Genomic DNA, 16,953 nt, shown 5'->3' with positions numbered 1-16,953 from the left:
TTTTTTTTTTTGGGGGGGGGGGGATTTTATATAAACCCTTTGGGTTCTTTTCCTCTCCTGCACAAATGTTTGCCTTTTTGTAACTAAAAATATTTTTATTTATCATTGTGCATATCCCAAAAATAAATTTATTAATATTACCGCAAGGTGTGATACAGGCAGGCTGGCATAATTTTATTACTCAACGCTTAAAAATGTCGTTAACATAAGTAACAATCAATCAATCAATAACAAAATGAACACACGCAATCACGCGCGCACGCGCGCACACGCAATGCGCCCCAGTCCCAAATCTGAACCGTAGTCACCAGGGAAAGGTGTCCCACACTCCCCTCGAGTGGCTAAATGTGGTAATGTGTAGGGCACACAAATCGGGAGTTCCGACCATGAACACGTGTAATGTCAGCAAATCTCGCGAGACCTCAGCTCGGCAAGCATCGAGTCAAAGGCTTTTAACTCGTGTGTTTTTTGGGGGTCGATGCCACCAAAAAATGAACTGAACTGCACCTTCAAATTCACACAAAACTACAGCTTAGTGAGCATTCATGTGTTTTGACTTTTTGGGTGTGCGGTAGCAGTGATGGGCAAGAAGGAAAATGTGATGATAACCAAATAAAGAAGGCAAAATGGAATACATGGAAAAGAGTCTTATTTGTAAGTAAATAATCCTTTTCGGACTAAATGTCTTGTGAAACTGACACACCACAGAAAAGAGTGTATACAACCATGCTAAATTTGAATGATTAAAAAAATAATAATAAATCAAGTATATAAAATGAGGCTTCAAAATGATAAAAAAAATGTTTTTTAAATCATGCCGTTCTCTCCGCTCTCAAACTCTGTGGGCGTGTCCGCTGAATGCACTGAAACCACACCCGCTCCACTGTCCAATCAAATACCAGTAATACAACCTGGAAAAATGTATACTTCTTTGTCTAGCACAGGGGTCTCTGATGTGGTGCACGCGGGAGCCAGGTAGGCCCAAAGAACCCTATGAGTAGCCAATGAGCCTATTCGAAAAAGGGCTCACCAGCAATGGGACATTGTGATTTTCTAGGAATGTTGTAGAAGTGATCATTTGAAAATATAAACACTGGCAGACATTTTTAGAGAAATAAAGTGTTGCACGTCTGTCTTCTAATTATTTTGGGAACTCATTAACATGATCATTGTCTTCACATAAATGAATATCAATAATTATCAATAATAACATACTATTAAAGGTAATTGGAGCAAATTTGCACCGAGGTGCACCCCGAGGCGGCCAGGCGGTGGGCACCGATCTCTTCCTGGAGAAATGCGAGGCGGTGGGCACGGGGACTGAAATGTGGCCACATTCCAATATTGCCAGCAGTTAGAAAACAGGAATAGATTGTGGTTGGACTGTATCGCACCGGGTTAGATTCGGGGATTTTCCACGGACAAACTGTTGGAAACAACAACAACTAAAGCAGCACGTGTCATCAGTGCGTGACAAGAAGACAAGATGGATGCCTTGTGTTGTGTGATATTAGATGAATCATGTGGCAATGAGTGTATAATAGCCGCTAACTCTTCACGTATTTTCATCTAATACTTATTTGAAATATTGTTGTGTTTTTTTGAATATGTATGTTTTTGTATTATATTTGTGTATTTTTTCTATTAGTGTATTTTCTTCTAATGTTCTATTTTCTAATTATATCTCTGTATGATATATATATATATATGTTGAGGATTTTTCTTATATTTCTTTGTAGTATTTTTGTATTTTTTATCGAATTTTGAATGTTTTTTTTCTTTGTGCAGTTTTTTTTTAACTAGTATTTGAGTATTTTCATCTAATAGTTGGATATTTTTTCTCATATTTTGTATATCTTTGCCTAATGTTCTTGTATTTTTGCTAATACTTTTGTTTTTCCATAATATTGTATTTTCCTCTATTTCTTCTCAACTATTTTGTGCAATGTTTCATCAAATATTTTTATCTGCTTCCAGTATTTTATATTTTTCATCGAATATTGTGTATTGTTTTCTAATATGTAATAGTATCTTTGTATGATATTTGAGGATGTGTTTTTTTTTGTATTTCTAGTATTTCTGTATTTTTTATTTAGTAGTTATGTATTTTTGTTGAATATTTGATCTTTTCTAACAATCGTGTTTTTGTTATGTTTGGGGATTTTTTTGTGTCTCCTGTTTATCTATCGCCCCAAACAAATTCAAAATGTAAAATGTTTTTCTTAAAAATCAATGTTATGTAAAACTCTTGTATTTAAAATGTAGGTGTCGCCATTTTTGTTGTTCATCAGAAGCAAAAGAGAAGGTTCCATTTTCAGTTTATCCTTTTTTTTTTTTTTTTTTTTAACATCAGTAATTATTTTTCTTACTTTTACAACTCTAAAACAATTCATTTTGTCCCGCAATCAAAGCAGGAAGGTTGTTAACCTACGTGAACGTATGCAAACAGTAGAAGTTCCCTTTTAATTTGGCAGCCTGTTTCATTTGAGGTAGCCTATAAGATGAGAGCGTCTTGTTGATGACATCATGTGAAGTTATGCAATCTGACAATATCGCACAGTGGGAGAGCTGCTTCTTATCTCCGACAGGCGTCGTTCATTTGACAGCCTAGATTGTAAAAGATTTTTTTTTAAAAGTGCAGCTGATTAGTCGCATGAGTTTACAACACACGCTCCAGTGCAAATACACAATAAAGCCATAAAGATAAAGACAGCAGTCACACAGTCCAGTGTCCTTCCCGGATTGTTCCCCTCAATTTGACCCACCACAAAGCATTAGGGGGCTTTGTGGTGGGTCAAATTGAGTCATGTAAAAAAAATAAATGTAAGTTTCCAATTCCATCCTTTTTTTCCTCTAGAGCTTGTCCTCATTTGGGTTGTGGGTGAGCTGGAGCCTGTCACAGTTGACTTTGCGCCGAGTGGTTAGCGGGTCTGCCTCACGGTCGAAAGTTTTAGGGTTCGAATCCGGGCTTCGGCCTTCCTGTGTAGACCTTGCATGTTCTACTCCGGCTTCCTCCCGCATAACAAAATCATGCACGTTAGCTTCGCTGAAGACTTAAATTGTCCATAGGAGTGAATGTGTGTGTGAATGCTTGTTTGTCTATCTGTGCTTTGCGATTGGCTGGCAACAAGTCCTGGTTTGTAATATTTACTGTATGGTTTTTTTTCATGTTTGTGGATTTTTCATGCAATATTTTTTTCTAATAATGATTTTTCATCTAATATTTATGCATTTTTGTTGAATATTTGTTTTGATTTGTCTTAACATTTGGTGTTATTTTCTGTGTGTTTTTGTATAATATTTGGGGATTTTTCGTTTACATTTTTTTAGCATTTGTGTGTAATTCATCTAATATTTATGTATTTTTGTCACAAGCTTTGATATTTTCCTACTGTATGTGTGTTTGTATAATATTCTGAGATCTTTCTTAAATTTTCTATATTGGTTACATTTCATCTAATGTGTAAGTATGTTTTGTAACTTTTCATATTTCTGTTTTGAGTCACTGATGGTGTAGTGGTACACTCGCCTGACTTTGGTGCAGGCGGCGTGGGTTCAGTTCCCACTCAGTGACGGTGTGAAAGTGAGTGCGAATGGTTGTCCGTGTCTATGTGCCCTGCGACTGACTGGCGACCAGTTCAGGGTGTAGTCCGCCATTCGCCCGAAGTCAGCTGGGATAGGCTCCAGCGCCCCACGACACTAACCAGGATAAGCGGTGTTGAAAATGGATGGATGGATATTTCTGTTTTTGCATAACATTTTGCGAGTAAAATATTTGTGCATTTTTCATATATGTATTTTTTCATGTAATATTTTTGTATTGTTTCTAATATTTGTCAAAATTTTTTTGTCTAATACATTGTACTTTTCCTACTGTTTTTGAGCTTTTCATTTATACTTTTGTAATTTTTCTGTAATGTTTTTGTTTTTTATCTAATATCTGTGTATTTTTAATCAAATGATTCTTTTGTCATATTCATATTCAAATATTCATATTTTTCTCCCAATATTCTAAGCATTTTTCTTCCAGTGTTTTGTTATTTGCTTCTATTTTAAAATTTTTATTGAGAATTTTAATATTTTTCTAATAATACTTTAAAATATATTTTTTGAATATTTTAGTTTTTCATCTTTTTCAAAAAAAGATTTCTGATTATTCTTGCTCCAATTCTTTTCAAATTTTACTAATATAGAAACTGGATGGATGCTCTGTGTTGTGGTGATTGAAGATGGTGGGTCAGTTTGACCCGGAACAGAAGAGTTGTCTCAACTTTGTCAACATTACTCCATACAAATGAAATAAAACTATTGTATTTTCTATACAGGTCTCTCTAATGTACTTTTTAAAAATTACCATGAATTTTGGATCATTCAACAGCCTCGGGTCAAATCGACCCGGCAACATTGTTGCTGCTGTTTCTGACAAACCAACGAAATAAAGTAAGGAATTCCATCAATGTCAATAGAGTCATACTAATGCTAAATGCTAACAGAGAGACGATGATACGTGATCGCCGGCCCATGCCACCAAGGAGCGACAATAAAATGGCTTCTCTCCGAGATACAAAAGCCACTTCCTGTTCCAGTCGTCTGCGTTGGTTGACCACAAAGGTTTTCCAAACAACCAATGTAAATTGAGTAAAAAAAAGTTAGATGTGAAAACCATGTAGTACATTTTGAGATACAATTACAGGGCATGTGATGGCTCATGTATGCGGAGATGACGCAGTGGACCAGTCCGAGCGTGTGCGCGACTAATAGGCAATGAGTTCCACTTCTTAACTCTGTGGCCTACTCATGAGTGTAGTGGACGGGGGAAAATGTCCACTCCAACCTCCCGAATGTGTGCCGACCATATTTTCACAGCCATTAAAACAATTTTCAAAAATGTAAATGTCTTAATGTGCTTTTTCAAATTTGACATCGTTACATTGCGAGAAAAAAGTGGTACATTTTTGGGGGGGGGAGAAAGTCACAATGTCGAAAGATTGTTGCTGTTGTTTTTTTGTTTTTTTTAGAAAAGTCAACATTTTATCAGAGAAACAGTCCTTAATTTTTAAAAGTCGTTATTTTATTGGGGAAATGTTGTAATTTTATGGTGACAGAATTACTTAATTTTATGAGGGGGGAAAAAAAGTCCTAAATTTAAGATTAGAAAGTTGTAATTTTATGGTGATAAAAGTAGTGATTTTATGAGAAAGAAATTATACGTTTAGGAGAAGTCCTTAATTTAAGACTAGAGAGTCATAATTTCATGAGAAAAAAACAGCTGAGACTTTTATGAGAGAACAGAAGTCATTTTTAAAATGTTGTAACACATTGTTTTCCGAGCCATCCTTGACGCATCATGACTGTTGGCGTGCACATGCACACTAAATTTATATTTATATAGTTTTGGACTGCCACACATTTAACATATTTAAACGTATTGAAACACACATTGTAAATTTGTACATAAAAATAAATTTAAAGAAAAATGTATACAAAATACAGTGCTTATCCGTGCCTTTCAGCGGCGGGGCATGGTGACGTGGTGTGTGAGTGTCTGAGCATGAGCAGTGGCCTACAGCAGCTCTTGTGCGAGTGTGCTCATTATGTTCATGTATTTTACACTTCTCCCATCGTTCAATAAACAGTTGAAAAATCGTGAGCCTGTCTCTCCTTTCCCACATGCAAGGACATTATAGTAAGTATACTAAAAATTCATAAAACGTAATCTCTAAAAAACACAAGTGACATTTGTGAGGTGGAAATTTGAGGATTTTGACTTTTTTAAATAATAACAAAAAAAAGGGTTCAAAACCTTTTCACTTCCTTACCATTTTTCTGGCAAGAATGATGTTTAATGAATTTTTGTGTTGCCATTGGTTAGTTCATTATCTGGCTGCAGATGCTTCACTCTCACTGTGTTTTCACTTCAGGCAGAGTTTGACGGTTTTTAGTTCTTAAGCCACTACGGAGAGGAGTGGTTGAATCAATGCGAGACGATAACAACAGTAATTTGGTCATAAAAAATGGCTTACTCCGTAACAAGTTGTACCAGCCACTTTTGAAATGATGGCTACGCCCAGCCCTGCTCTCAAACGCACTTGGTGCACTTTGACAATATACTGGACCACAGAACATGGCTGTGTATGCACAGTAGGTTGTCACTTTATCACAAAGTTATAACATTTGGCAAAAAAAGAAAAAAAAAAAAGTCGTTATCACACACATTTAAAGTCACAGATACTATAGTGTAGAATGTGAGGATGGCGACCCCGAATGGACAAAAATGATACCTCCGCATTTAGCATCGGTATTGTGTCATAAAACAAAATATTTTTTTTCCCAATGACTCGATTAATCGAGAGGATAATCAGGGAAATACTCGATTCTAAAAAATATCCGATAGCTTTGGCCCTACTGCTGTTCTTTGTCAAAAAGCGGACGACTCAATCCATTTGCTAACAAAAACAGCAGCACCTACGTAGGCACGTAAACAGCCCCTCAGATTGTAAAAAAAAAAAAAAAAACATTAAATAGTATAATCACAATTTTATGAGAATAAAGTTGTGATTTTATGAGAATGTCATCATTTTCAGAAGAATTAAGTCAGACGAAAGTTGCTAATTTATGAGAAGATTTCTTTCATTTTAAAGTTGGGACTTTTATGAGTGTAAATTCATAATTTTATGAGAATAAAGCTGTCATTTTGTAAGAATTAAATCACAACTGTATGAAGGAAGCGGCACGGTGGACGACTGGTTAGAGCGTTAGCCTCACAGTTCTGAGGACCCGGGTTGAATCCCCGGCCTCGCCTGTGTGGAGTTTGCATGTTCTCCCCGTGCCTGCGTGGGTTTTCTCCGGGCACTCCGGTTTCCGCCCACATCCCAAAAACATGCATGGTAGGTTCATTGAAGTCTCTAAATTGCCCGTAGGTGTGAATGTGAGTGCGGATGGTTGTTTGTAAGTGCCCTGCGATTGGCTGGCAACCAGTTCAGGGTGTACCCCGCCTCCTGCCCGATGACAGCTGGGATAGGCTCCAGCACGCCCGCGACCCTAGTGAGGAGAAGCGGCTCAGAAAATGGATGGATGGATGGATGAAGGAAAAAAGTAGTCATTTTAAAAATAAAGTCAATAAAGTAACTACAAAAATAAAAAGTCAAACATGAAAGTCATCAGAAGAATTCAAATAGCAAAGGCTCATCTCATAAAGGTTTTGCTTTTCCGTAATTTGAGGATCATTTTGGTATATAATTGGCCTCATTGTCATTTTTGTTACAAAAAAATACCAATATTTTGCTAAAAATATTTTTTTCTTGTTTTATGAAACTTTCAAATTATATGACTTGGGCAACTCGTTGGCTGACAATATGACAAAGGTGTAGCGTTTTGAGAAAGTTATGCATTTTTGCATAAATAGTCAAAATAGCCAGTGATGTCAACACAATACTGCTCATTAGAGGTGCAACGATTAATCGGCAACTAATCGATCATCAAATGAATCAATAATTATTTTGATAATCGATTAATCGTTTCGAGACCTTGTTTCACTTGAAGTTGTCCAAATCCGTGGAAGTTCAGCCTCTCACTGGAACGTATTCTGATTAATGTAGTCCTCCATGAAAGCCAGACTTGATTATCTTTGTTTGAATCAAAATAATGCAGACATCTGCTTTTACTTCGAAAACAATGATCAACACTTTTCCCGATTTTCTGACCTGACAGGGACCGAACCAGTAACTGGATCATAATCAATTTATGCTTGTGCATTTTCTGCACTGTTAATTTGAAATAATGTCATGCTAAGGGATGGAAATTTCGCCTTTCAAATCTGATTCATCATCCATCCATCCATTTTCTGAGCCGCTTCTCCTCACTAGGGTCGCGGGCGTGCTGGAGCCTATCCCAGCTGTCATCGGGCAGGAGGCGGGGTACACCCTGAACTGGTTGCCAGCCAATCGCAGGGTCTGATTCATCAATTGAAGGGAAAAAAATAATAATTGAATATCGATTAGAATAATCGTGAGCTGCAGTTGCAGTTACTGCTGCTATATTAGAGTACACTGTGATACTTTGACTGCAGCATGTGTCAGTTTACTTGTATGAGAAGTGTACCGTTCACCGGTGGATATATTCCCAGTGTGTTATTATGTCATCATAAGTGCGAGGCCCAAGTGTCCATGCTGATGACAGCCCGCCTGTGGCACAAGGCCTCCCCGGCGGAGCAGTGACATCATCCGGCCACAGGCCACAGCGACTGCACCGCTGTCACCCAGCGGAAAGGAAGCGGAGGTGTCTTACCGAGCAACAGAAGCCGGTGCGTCTGCTTGTATTCGCGCTTGAGTTCCTTGAGGGCCCGGTCGATGCTCTTGCTGACTTTCCTCGCCTCCTTCTCGGCCTCCTTCTCCTCCATGAGGAGCTTGTCCCAGTTTTTCTGCTTGTGGCCGCTATTGTTGCTTTTGAGCGGCAGCTGCAGGCGGCGTCCACCTCGCTCTTTGGCCGCCGTCGTCGCCGCGGCGGACGACGGCGACGACGACGACGTTGTCCCCTTGCCGCCGCCTCCTCCGTTCTGGATGAGCACGCCGTCCCCCGCCGAGACGTGCTCCCGGCCCGGCTCGCATCCTCCTCCGCCGCCGCCGCCGTCCTCTGCGGTGCGAGCTCCCTGGGCGCGGGTCGGCGCGGATACGGCGGCGGCGGCGGTCGCCGCGTCCGGATGCGGCTCCGAGTCCGAGGCGGCGTTGGAGATGGAGCCGCTTAGGTCGCCGAAGAGCCGTGGGCGCAGACTGTAGCACAGCCCCATGCTGAACGAATTATGTGGCAAAGGGAATCGCTCATAAAGGGAAAACGTGCGCCGGCGGCCCTAACGAGCCATCGTCACACACACGCGCACACGACCGTGAAGTCCGTCGGTCCGTCGGTCCGTCGCTAAGATGTCGCTCCAGTGCCGAGGCGGAAATGAGGAGCACCGGGTGGGCGCCGACATTCGCTACATGACATTGTGCCTTCTAGGCCCCCCGATGGATGCGTGTGTCTCTCCCCTCCTGCGGTGGGCTCGCCCGTAGCTCGGTCTCGGATCACCTGATCGTGTCCGTGGACACTGCGGGTCCACACCAGCCTTTACCGTAAAGTGGACGCTAAGGGCGCAATTTGCTGTGGGCGCTTTTATTGGTGGCATTACGGCATTCCTCCATGCATGGCCAAGGGGTGGGGGGGGGCTGGGAATGCGGTTTTCCCCAAGATTTTACTGAATGGGCCTATAATGACGTCATCTTCATAAATATTACGACCATTTCTCTAAATATTAAAAAAAATCCTCACAAGATGACAACTTTTTTTTATCAATACTAAACTTTTACAATTTTATGACTTCATTCTCATAAAATTAAGATTTTTTTCTCTAATATTTTTTTCCTATTTACTATTCGCAATATTACTTTTTTGTAAAATTACTTTTTTCAAGTTTGCCATATTACCACTTTATCCTCATGAATATCATTCATATATATAAATTCAGTGTTAAGCATTTGGATTTGTCCCCCTCATAAAATAAAACTCAGAACTACACCTTTTTCATTATTTTATGACTATCCTCATGTTTATTCTCTCATAAAAATACTTTTTAAAATCCTCTTTTAAAAGACTTTTTCACACATAAAATTGACTCTTGAAACTTGAACACTATATTGACAATATTACCTTTTTGTAAAATAACTACTTTTTCAACTTTGACATATTACAACTTTATTCTCATAAATATGACCATTTATCTATATATTTTTATTTTTTTCCCTCACAAAATTATATTTTTGTTTTGTTTTTCAAAATTGATTTTGGAATTTTACGGTCCGAAAATTTGGATTTTTTTTTTTTCTTTCAGTTTTTTTTCATAAATCTCAAATAAAATTAAGACTTTCTTGACATTTGAACACTTCTTATTTGTATTATTACAACTTTTTAAACTTTACCATATTAAGACTTTATCCTTGTAAATATTATGACCAATTATCTACATATTCCACTCATAAAGTTCTGACTTTTTGGTCCGAACTGCACCTTTTCACTATTTTATGACTGTCATTAAGATTTTGTCTAAAAAAAAAAAATCTCCCTCATAAAATTAAGACTTTTTTCCCCTCACACTTTATATTTGCAATATGACTTTTTCAACTTTGCCATGTTAAAATGATTCTCATAGTTACAACTTTTCTTAAAATCGTGCCACTTTATTCTCTTAAAATTTCAACTTTTCCTATAATTTTGATCAAGCAGGCATATGAGAGTCATAGAATTTGGACAATGTCCTAATTTTGCGACACATTATTATTGAATGTACAATGCTTCCAGTCACATAAGAACATTTAATTCTTAGAATAAAGTCATACTGCTGCGACGGTCGCAATGATGTAATATACCGCAAAGAAATGTGGAACATTGTGACTGTGTTGGGAACATTTTGTGAAAATGTTACATTTTTCGAGAATGTGGGAAAATTGCAACAAAGCTGGTAAATTCTGAGAAAATTACACCACTTTAAGAAAACAAAGGTTTTGATAAAAGTCATAATTGAACAAAAATCAAGTTGCAAAATTCTAAGTCTAGTGAATGTATGTTTTAAAAGGTGATATATATAAAGTAATTATTTTCACAATAACAAAATCAACAATTTTAGACAAGTTGTATTTTTAGGAGAAGAAAGTTTTGTGAAAGTCATTTTGTTGAAAGATTTTATTTAATTTTAGAAAGATATAGTCAGAACATTGCAACAATAGAGGGGTTGGCATAAAATAATTGTAAAAAAAACAATGTTTTGTGACAGTTGAAAATTCGTAGCTTTTTATTCTACAATAATTCATAAAATAGGCGTTGCTGGAAAAAGTATTGTGAGTGAATTCTTTGTTAGGTGACTGAGTACGTTTGTGGAGACAGAGTCCATCCAAAAGAGTCACACATCAAAGGGTCTTTTATACAAATGTGTTTTATTTCGCCTCTTCCAGTTTTCCATGGACCTTTCTTTTCTTCTTCTTTTTCGGTTTGCTTTCATCTTCCAGAATGACTTCTTCATGAGTGAGGAGACGCACTCGCTTTGTCTTCAAAAGTGCCTCAGCCACCTCTGCAGGCACATGAGGGGAGGAAAGAAAAAAGAAAAATAATCAATATTAAGCGGAAAATGTGGCATTTCATAATAATGAAGTCGTATGAAAAGAACAAAAGTTGTGACATTGTCAGAAAGTTCACATTTTATGAGAATAGAGTTGTAATGTTATGTGAATAAATAAACTAAGACAATTTGTTGTTATAAAAATGAGGATTATTTGAGAATAAATTAAAATTTTGAGTAAAACGTAGTCATTTCACAACTTAGAATAATGTAATAATAGTTGCAAAACATACAAGAAAAGAATCAAGTAAAAATATGACTGGCGTAATTGTACATGAATAAAACTACAATTTTATTTTATTTTTATTTTTTTAAAAGTCAACATTTTAACAAGAAACAAGTCCTTAGGAGATTTTATGCTGTAGTTCTTTTAATTTCAACAAACTAGAATGTATTTTAGGGGCTCCACCTTGTGACGTTGTGGCCTTGGCTCCCTTTTCTTCTTCTGTGGTCTGCCGTTGCGTGGAGGGTTTCCACACGGCCAAACACGTCAGCCTGGCCGTGGTGTTCACTTCCCCGAGGAGGGTGGGACACTCCAGCTCCTGTCAGGTGACATGTAAGCATCTCATGTTAACATACAGACAGAGCGGTACGTGATGACCGTGCAGTTTGGAGGTCGACTGACGTCGTTCGGGCGGAGCTTCCACATTTTGATGAAGCCGTCGTTGGAGGCCGTGACCAACACGTGGTCGTCGTCCATCTTGAAACTGTCCACCGCTTTCACCCTCCGAAAGAAGAGCGAGGCGCCTCAACACTTGCACATCGTTTTAAAGTGATATTGCCGGGCAATATCTCAAATTGCACATTCCTATCGTATATTTTGGATTATATGGCATTTATATTCCAAGTTTAAAAAAATAAGCAGAAGCCCAAAAAACCCTAACCGGAATCAGAAGTTACTCACCGGTTGCTCAGTACTTAAGAAGCTTTTTGACCAAGTACTTAAGACTTAGTCAATAATTATTTGTACTTACACTTAATACTTTTGACTTGAGTCATGAACTTCTAACGTAACAGTATTCTTACTTGAGAACAATTTTTGACTATACCGCCCACCTTCTATTACTACAACTCTTTCAAATCACTTCTTCAAACACTTTTTCCTAGATCGGCATCTTCTCCCCCGTTTTTATTTATTTTTACCCATTGACTTTATGTACTGAATTGTTTATTTTAGTTTTCATGATTGCTACTATTATTCGTGGACCTGATTACAATATTGGTATCTTGTGTTCTATTTGGGGTGTCAAAGCCCTTTCTAAGCATGTTTATAAAGGTTCTATATAAATCCCCCGATTCTTGAATTATGACTTTCTCTCAACATTCGAAATTAGGTTTTATCTTTGGAACAACTACTATTTCCTGTCTAACCATATGACATGTCTCACAATGTTACAACTTGCGACAAATGACATTTGATTTTTTTTTTTGCTTTTAACATTTCAATTGTGAAATTGCAATTTTTCTCATTTTTCTTCGTAACAATATGACCTGCCATTCATTTGAAACTATTACTTTCTCCATAACATTACAATTATATTCTTGTGAAAATTACAATTTTATTCACGTAAAAATTGTGAATTTCTCCTCCTCGTGAAAAAATGACTTTTTTCACCAAACAATTTATTCTTGTGAAATTAAGTATTTGACTTGAAAAATATCACTTTTTTTCTTGTAACATTCCAGTGACACTTTTAATCGCAATGTTAGAGTTGCATTTGTGTGAAATGATGTTTTTCCTTCAAAACATAATGCCATGTTTTTTTTCTTGGAACACCCCGATTTTATTCTCGTAGAATTTGAAAAAAATACCACTGAAATACTATTTCAAAATTCATATTCTTTTCTCACATTACGATGTTTTTTCTCATTTTGTCTTTTTCTGGCAATGGTACAACTTTATTCCCGTGAAATTATATGGCGTTTTTTTTTTCTTTTTTAAATATTTTTTTTTCTCCTTATAACATGACTTCATTTGTGTGAATTTGTTTTCCTGCATTCTGCAAGTACACGGACCTGCACACTCGCCATCGGCTATCATGCTTGATGTCACAGCGATGTTATTAAGACACCTGCAAACTGGTTCAAATTGTGAAAGATGCATAGTATGTGTCGTTTAAATATGTACCTGGTTTCATGAGCTTTGAACTCGCACACCCATTTCTCCTTGGCAACGTCACACAGTCGTACTATTTCGTCATCACCCGCAACAGCTAGGATGGAGTTCTGGAACAAAAGAAACCAAAAATAAGAACAAGAAAGAAAAAGAAAAAGTGCAGTGAAGCAAGGGTCAGAGAGAAAAAAAAAAAACCTGACGTTTACGAAGTTGATGGCCGAGATCCTCTTGGGGTTTTTGAGCGTGCTGGTCAGTGAGGCTGTCTGCAGATCGTACAGGTCAAGCTGGTCGTGGATGACCACCACGTATTTCTCGCCGTCCGGAGACCATCGCACAATGTGTGCGTCTACACACACAAAAACAAAGACACACGCATTAGCGCCTCCCAAAAATACAAAATAAATAAATAAACCTCACATTTTATAGGAAAATACTGACTTTGTTTGATGTTTCTGATGAAGGCTGATCGTCCATTAATGAGATTCCATGTGCTAGAAGGACAAACTCAAACATTACATCAACGACTTTGACATTCATTACATGTACGTGTGTGAGCGTGTCTCACCGCAGTGTTTTATCGGTGCCCACCGTCAGTGCAAGTTTACCAGACGGATGTACAGACAGCGATGTCACATGACCTCTGAAGGAAAAAAGAAAAGCGTTAAGAGAATAAAGTCGCACTTTTCCTGAGAAAATGAGGGTGAAAGAAAGCCACATTAAAGGAATAGTCCTGATTTTTCTATAATTTATTTTAGTATTAACTCTTTAAAAAAAAAATTTTTTTTTAATTAATTTTCTCCTAACATATCAGCTTTATTCATGAACTTTTTCAACCTTTCCCTCATGTTACACCTTGATTTGACCTTTCCTAACAAACAAAAAAAAACGTACATATTTAAATATCATTAAATATAAGAATAAAATTAAAGTCAGTTATAAGAATAACATTTTGACGTTATGTAAATATCCATTCATCCATTCTCGGAGTCCGAATCGGTTATCCTCACGAGGGGCGCAGGCGTGCTGGCGTCGATCCCAACGGACTTTGTTCGAAGAGCGGGGCAGACCCTGAATTGGTCGCCAGCCAATCACATAAATATATATTTTTACATCATCAGTTTCTTCTGAGAAAAAAAATATAAAAAACGTTTTTGATGACTTCAAAAATTAAGTTATAAAAAACATTTTCCCCAAAAGTTGCATTTAAAAGAATAAAGTTTAATAGTATGCAAATCTTTGCAAATATTTTGTATTATTAGGACCATTTAAAAAATAATTTATAAACAATATATTACTAAAAAAATAAATATGATGTTAGATTTGTTAAAAAAATATGTTAGGTTCAACAATAAAGTTTTGATGTTGCGCAAATTTATTGTGTGTTTTTTATTTAAATACTGCGACAATTCACAAAGTCTTTTTTCTTTTTTTCTTCAGGATAAAAATTCTGACTTTTCTGGTAAAATTAGGGCTATTTGTGTGAAATGTTTATTTTCTCTGAACTAAAAATTTTGTTCGTACCATTACAGCTATTCCTCCAAATATTCCGACTTTATTCACAGAAAAATCTAACTTTTTTTAAGAGTATCATTTCTCCTGCCCTCCTTGTAGCAGACTGACTTGTGCGCTTTGATGGACTTGAGGCACTCCCACTTCTTGGTGCTCCACACGCATAAGAGTCCGTCCTCTCCTCCGCTTAGCAGATGTGTCGCGCCGTAAAACTCCAGGCAGGTGATGGAGCCTGAAAAGTACAATTGGTCAGGAGGGGGCGTAGTCACGGCAACCGGAGACGCCACAAGCGTCACTCACCGTCGTGGTGCAGCAGAGCGCCGTGTTCCACCTTCTTGTTCATGTCGTACAGCAACATCGTCTCGTCTTTGCTGCCCGTCACCACAAACCTGCCGCTGGCCGCCACCGCCGATACGGACGCCGTGTGGGCGTGATGTGTGAAATCCGCCTTGGCCCTCCACTCCTGAAACGCCGTCGTCACAAAAGGACACTTACAACATATTACATATACAGACAACAACTTCAATATTACACGTTATTTGTCACAGTACGGCTGTTTTCTCATGAGATTTAAAAATACTTTGCAACATTTTCTTGGAGTATGACTTTTTCAAAATAAAGTTAAAAAAATAAGTTTTCTTGTAATATTACCACATTATTTAGGCATTTTCTTAAAAAAAAAATATATATTTTTAAAAATACTTTGCAACATTTTCTTGGAGTATGACTTTTTCAAAATAAAGTTAAAAAATAAATGTTCTGTAACTGTGTCTTAAAAACATCCTTTCAAATCACGCTTTGAAATCCTAATCCTGTTTTGAAACCTTACTCTAAAACCCTAAACATTCCATGAAACCCCAACCCTGGCTTGAAGCCCTACTTTAAAACCCAGTCCTGGCTAAAAACCATATTTTGAAAGATCAATCCTGTCTTGACACCCCACTTTGAAAACTTACACCTTCCATGAAAAGCTAACACTTGCCTTGAAACCCTATTGTGAAACTTAACATTTTTATTTCACTGCAAACCTGGCTTGAAATTTGAAACTTTATTTTGAAACCCCAACCCTGTCTGAAGCCATACTTTAAAACTGAAAACCTGTCTTGAAACCTCCTTATGAAACTATAATGCTGTCTTGAAACCCTAACACTTGCCTTCAAACACTTTTTTGAAACCCTACATTAAAATCCTAACCCTGGCTTGAAGCTATGATTTAAAACCCTAACAAGAAATCCTAATCCAGAACAATAGAAACCCCACCTTGCAACTCAAACCCTTATTTTGAAACCCTAACCGTGGCTTCAAAACCCTACAAATTTGATAAAGCCCCTAACACTTACATTACGTTCCTATTTTGAAACCCGACTTTAGAATCCCAACACCGATTTTCAATCCATAACCCTGGCTTGAAACCCAAACTCTTGCTTAATATTACAATAATTAAACATTTTAAAGTGTTCAACGTGACTGCTTTTGGCAAACCCTGTACTGGATATCGTTGATATCGGAGTAATTAACGCTAACATTACCCCAGAGTCAACAATAACAACCGAGCTGCTATTCTTTCGTAAATATGTAACGTGTGAATATCCACTCACCTCCTGGTCTGTTCGAACACGGTAACCAAACACAACTTGCTCGTAGCAGCCAGCTATGAGCTCCACGAAGGCGGCCATGACGCTCCACTCGCTTCTTTTCGTCTCTCTCACAGCGATGCCACCTTTTAACACCTACACTAAATGTATCAGGATTAGTAAAGATACATAAGGCGGACAAAATAAGCGCAGTAGAGCAACTTGGGGCAGACTAGAAACACATTATCGCCGTGTCCGTGCTAACTACACGTGAAAAATCAAAACAACGCGGAGATGAGCACAGTGCATTGCGCACGCGCGGAGATCGTCTTCCTTTTTCATCTTTGTCGTTCACAAAGTCTCACTAGCGCCCCCAGGGGTGAGGATGCCTTAGAGTTCACATCGTCCCACGCGACACCGGGCATAGAAAAAAGTGAACAAAGACTGCACTGTTAGAAAAATAAGAAGACAAAAATAGAAGACGATATTAAACAATGAACCTTTTGTGTGAAGGTCAGTTATATTACTGCATTAATAAAGCGATCACGAGATGGGATCCGCCCGAGTCGAGGTGGGCGGCGCTCGGTTAATTTGTCCCTGTCATTGGCTGT

The 16,953-nt window shown here is 37.8% G+C and overlaps 2 protein-coding genes across 2 annotated transcripts in view; both read right to left on the bottom strand.

Annotated features, from left to right (window-relative positions):
• LOC133489532 (guanine nucleotide-binding protein G(olf) subunit alpha) overlaps positions 1–9,114 on the bottom strand; it is a 65,844-nt gene extending 56,730 nt beyond the window's left edge. The window contains exon 1 of the mRNA XM_061798715.1: positions 8,287–9,114. Within this exon, the coding sequence (XP_061654699.1) occupies positions 8,287–8,785 (499 nt within the window). The 5' untranslated portion in view covers positions 8,786–9,114. The remainder of the gene's footprint in view (positions 1–8,286) is intronic.
• A 1,828-nt stretch (positions 9,115–10,942) lies between these two features.
• Positions 10,943–16,685, bottom strand: pak1ip1 (PAK1 interacting protein 1). The gene is made up of 10 exons (XM_061798713.1): positions 16,367–16,685; positions 15,069–15,231; positions 14,880–15,000; positions 13,825–13,899; positions 13,698–13,750; positions 13,460–13,605; positions 13,272–13,369; positions 11,769–11,868; positions 11,553–11,685; positions 10,943–11,095 (listed from the first exon to the last, which is right to left on the bottom strand). The coding sequence occupies exons 1-10, from the start codon at positions 16,442–16,444 to the stop codon at positions 10,962–10,964; spliced, it is 1,101 nt and encodes a 366-aa protein (XP_061654697.1). The 5' UTR covers positions 16,445–16,685; the 3' UTR covers positions 10,943–10,961.
• Positions 16,686–16,953: the final 268 nt, after the last annotated feature.

Source organism: Phyllopteryx taeniolatus, chromosome 14 (assembly GCF_024500385.1).
Source record: "Phyllopteryx taeniolatus isolate TA_2022b chromosome 14, UOR_Ptae_1.2, whole genome shotgun sequence".
NCBI classification, from domain to species: domain Eukaryota; kingdom Metazoa; phylum Chordata; class Actinopteri; order Syngnathiformes; family Syngnathidae; genus Phyllopteryx; species Phyllopteryx taeniolatus.
Note: the sequence above shows the minus strand (reverse complement) of the source record. Positions and strands in the feature narration are given on the sequence as shown.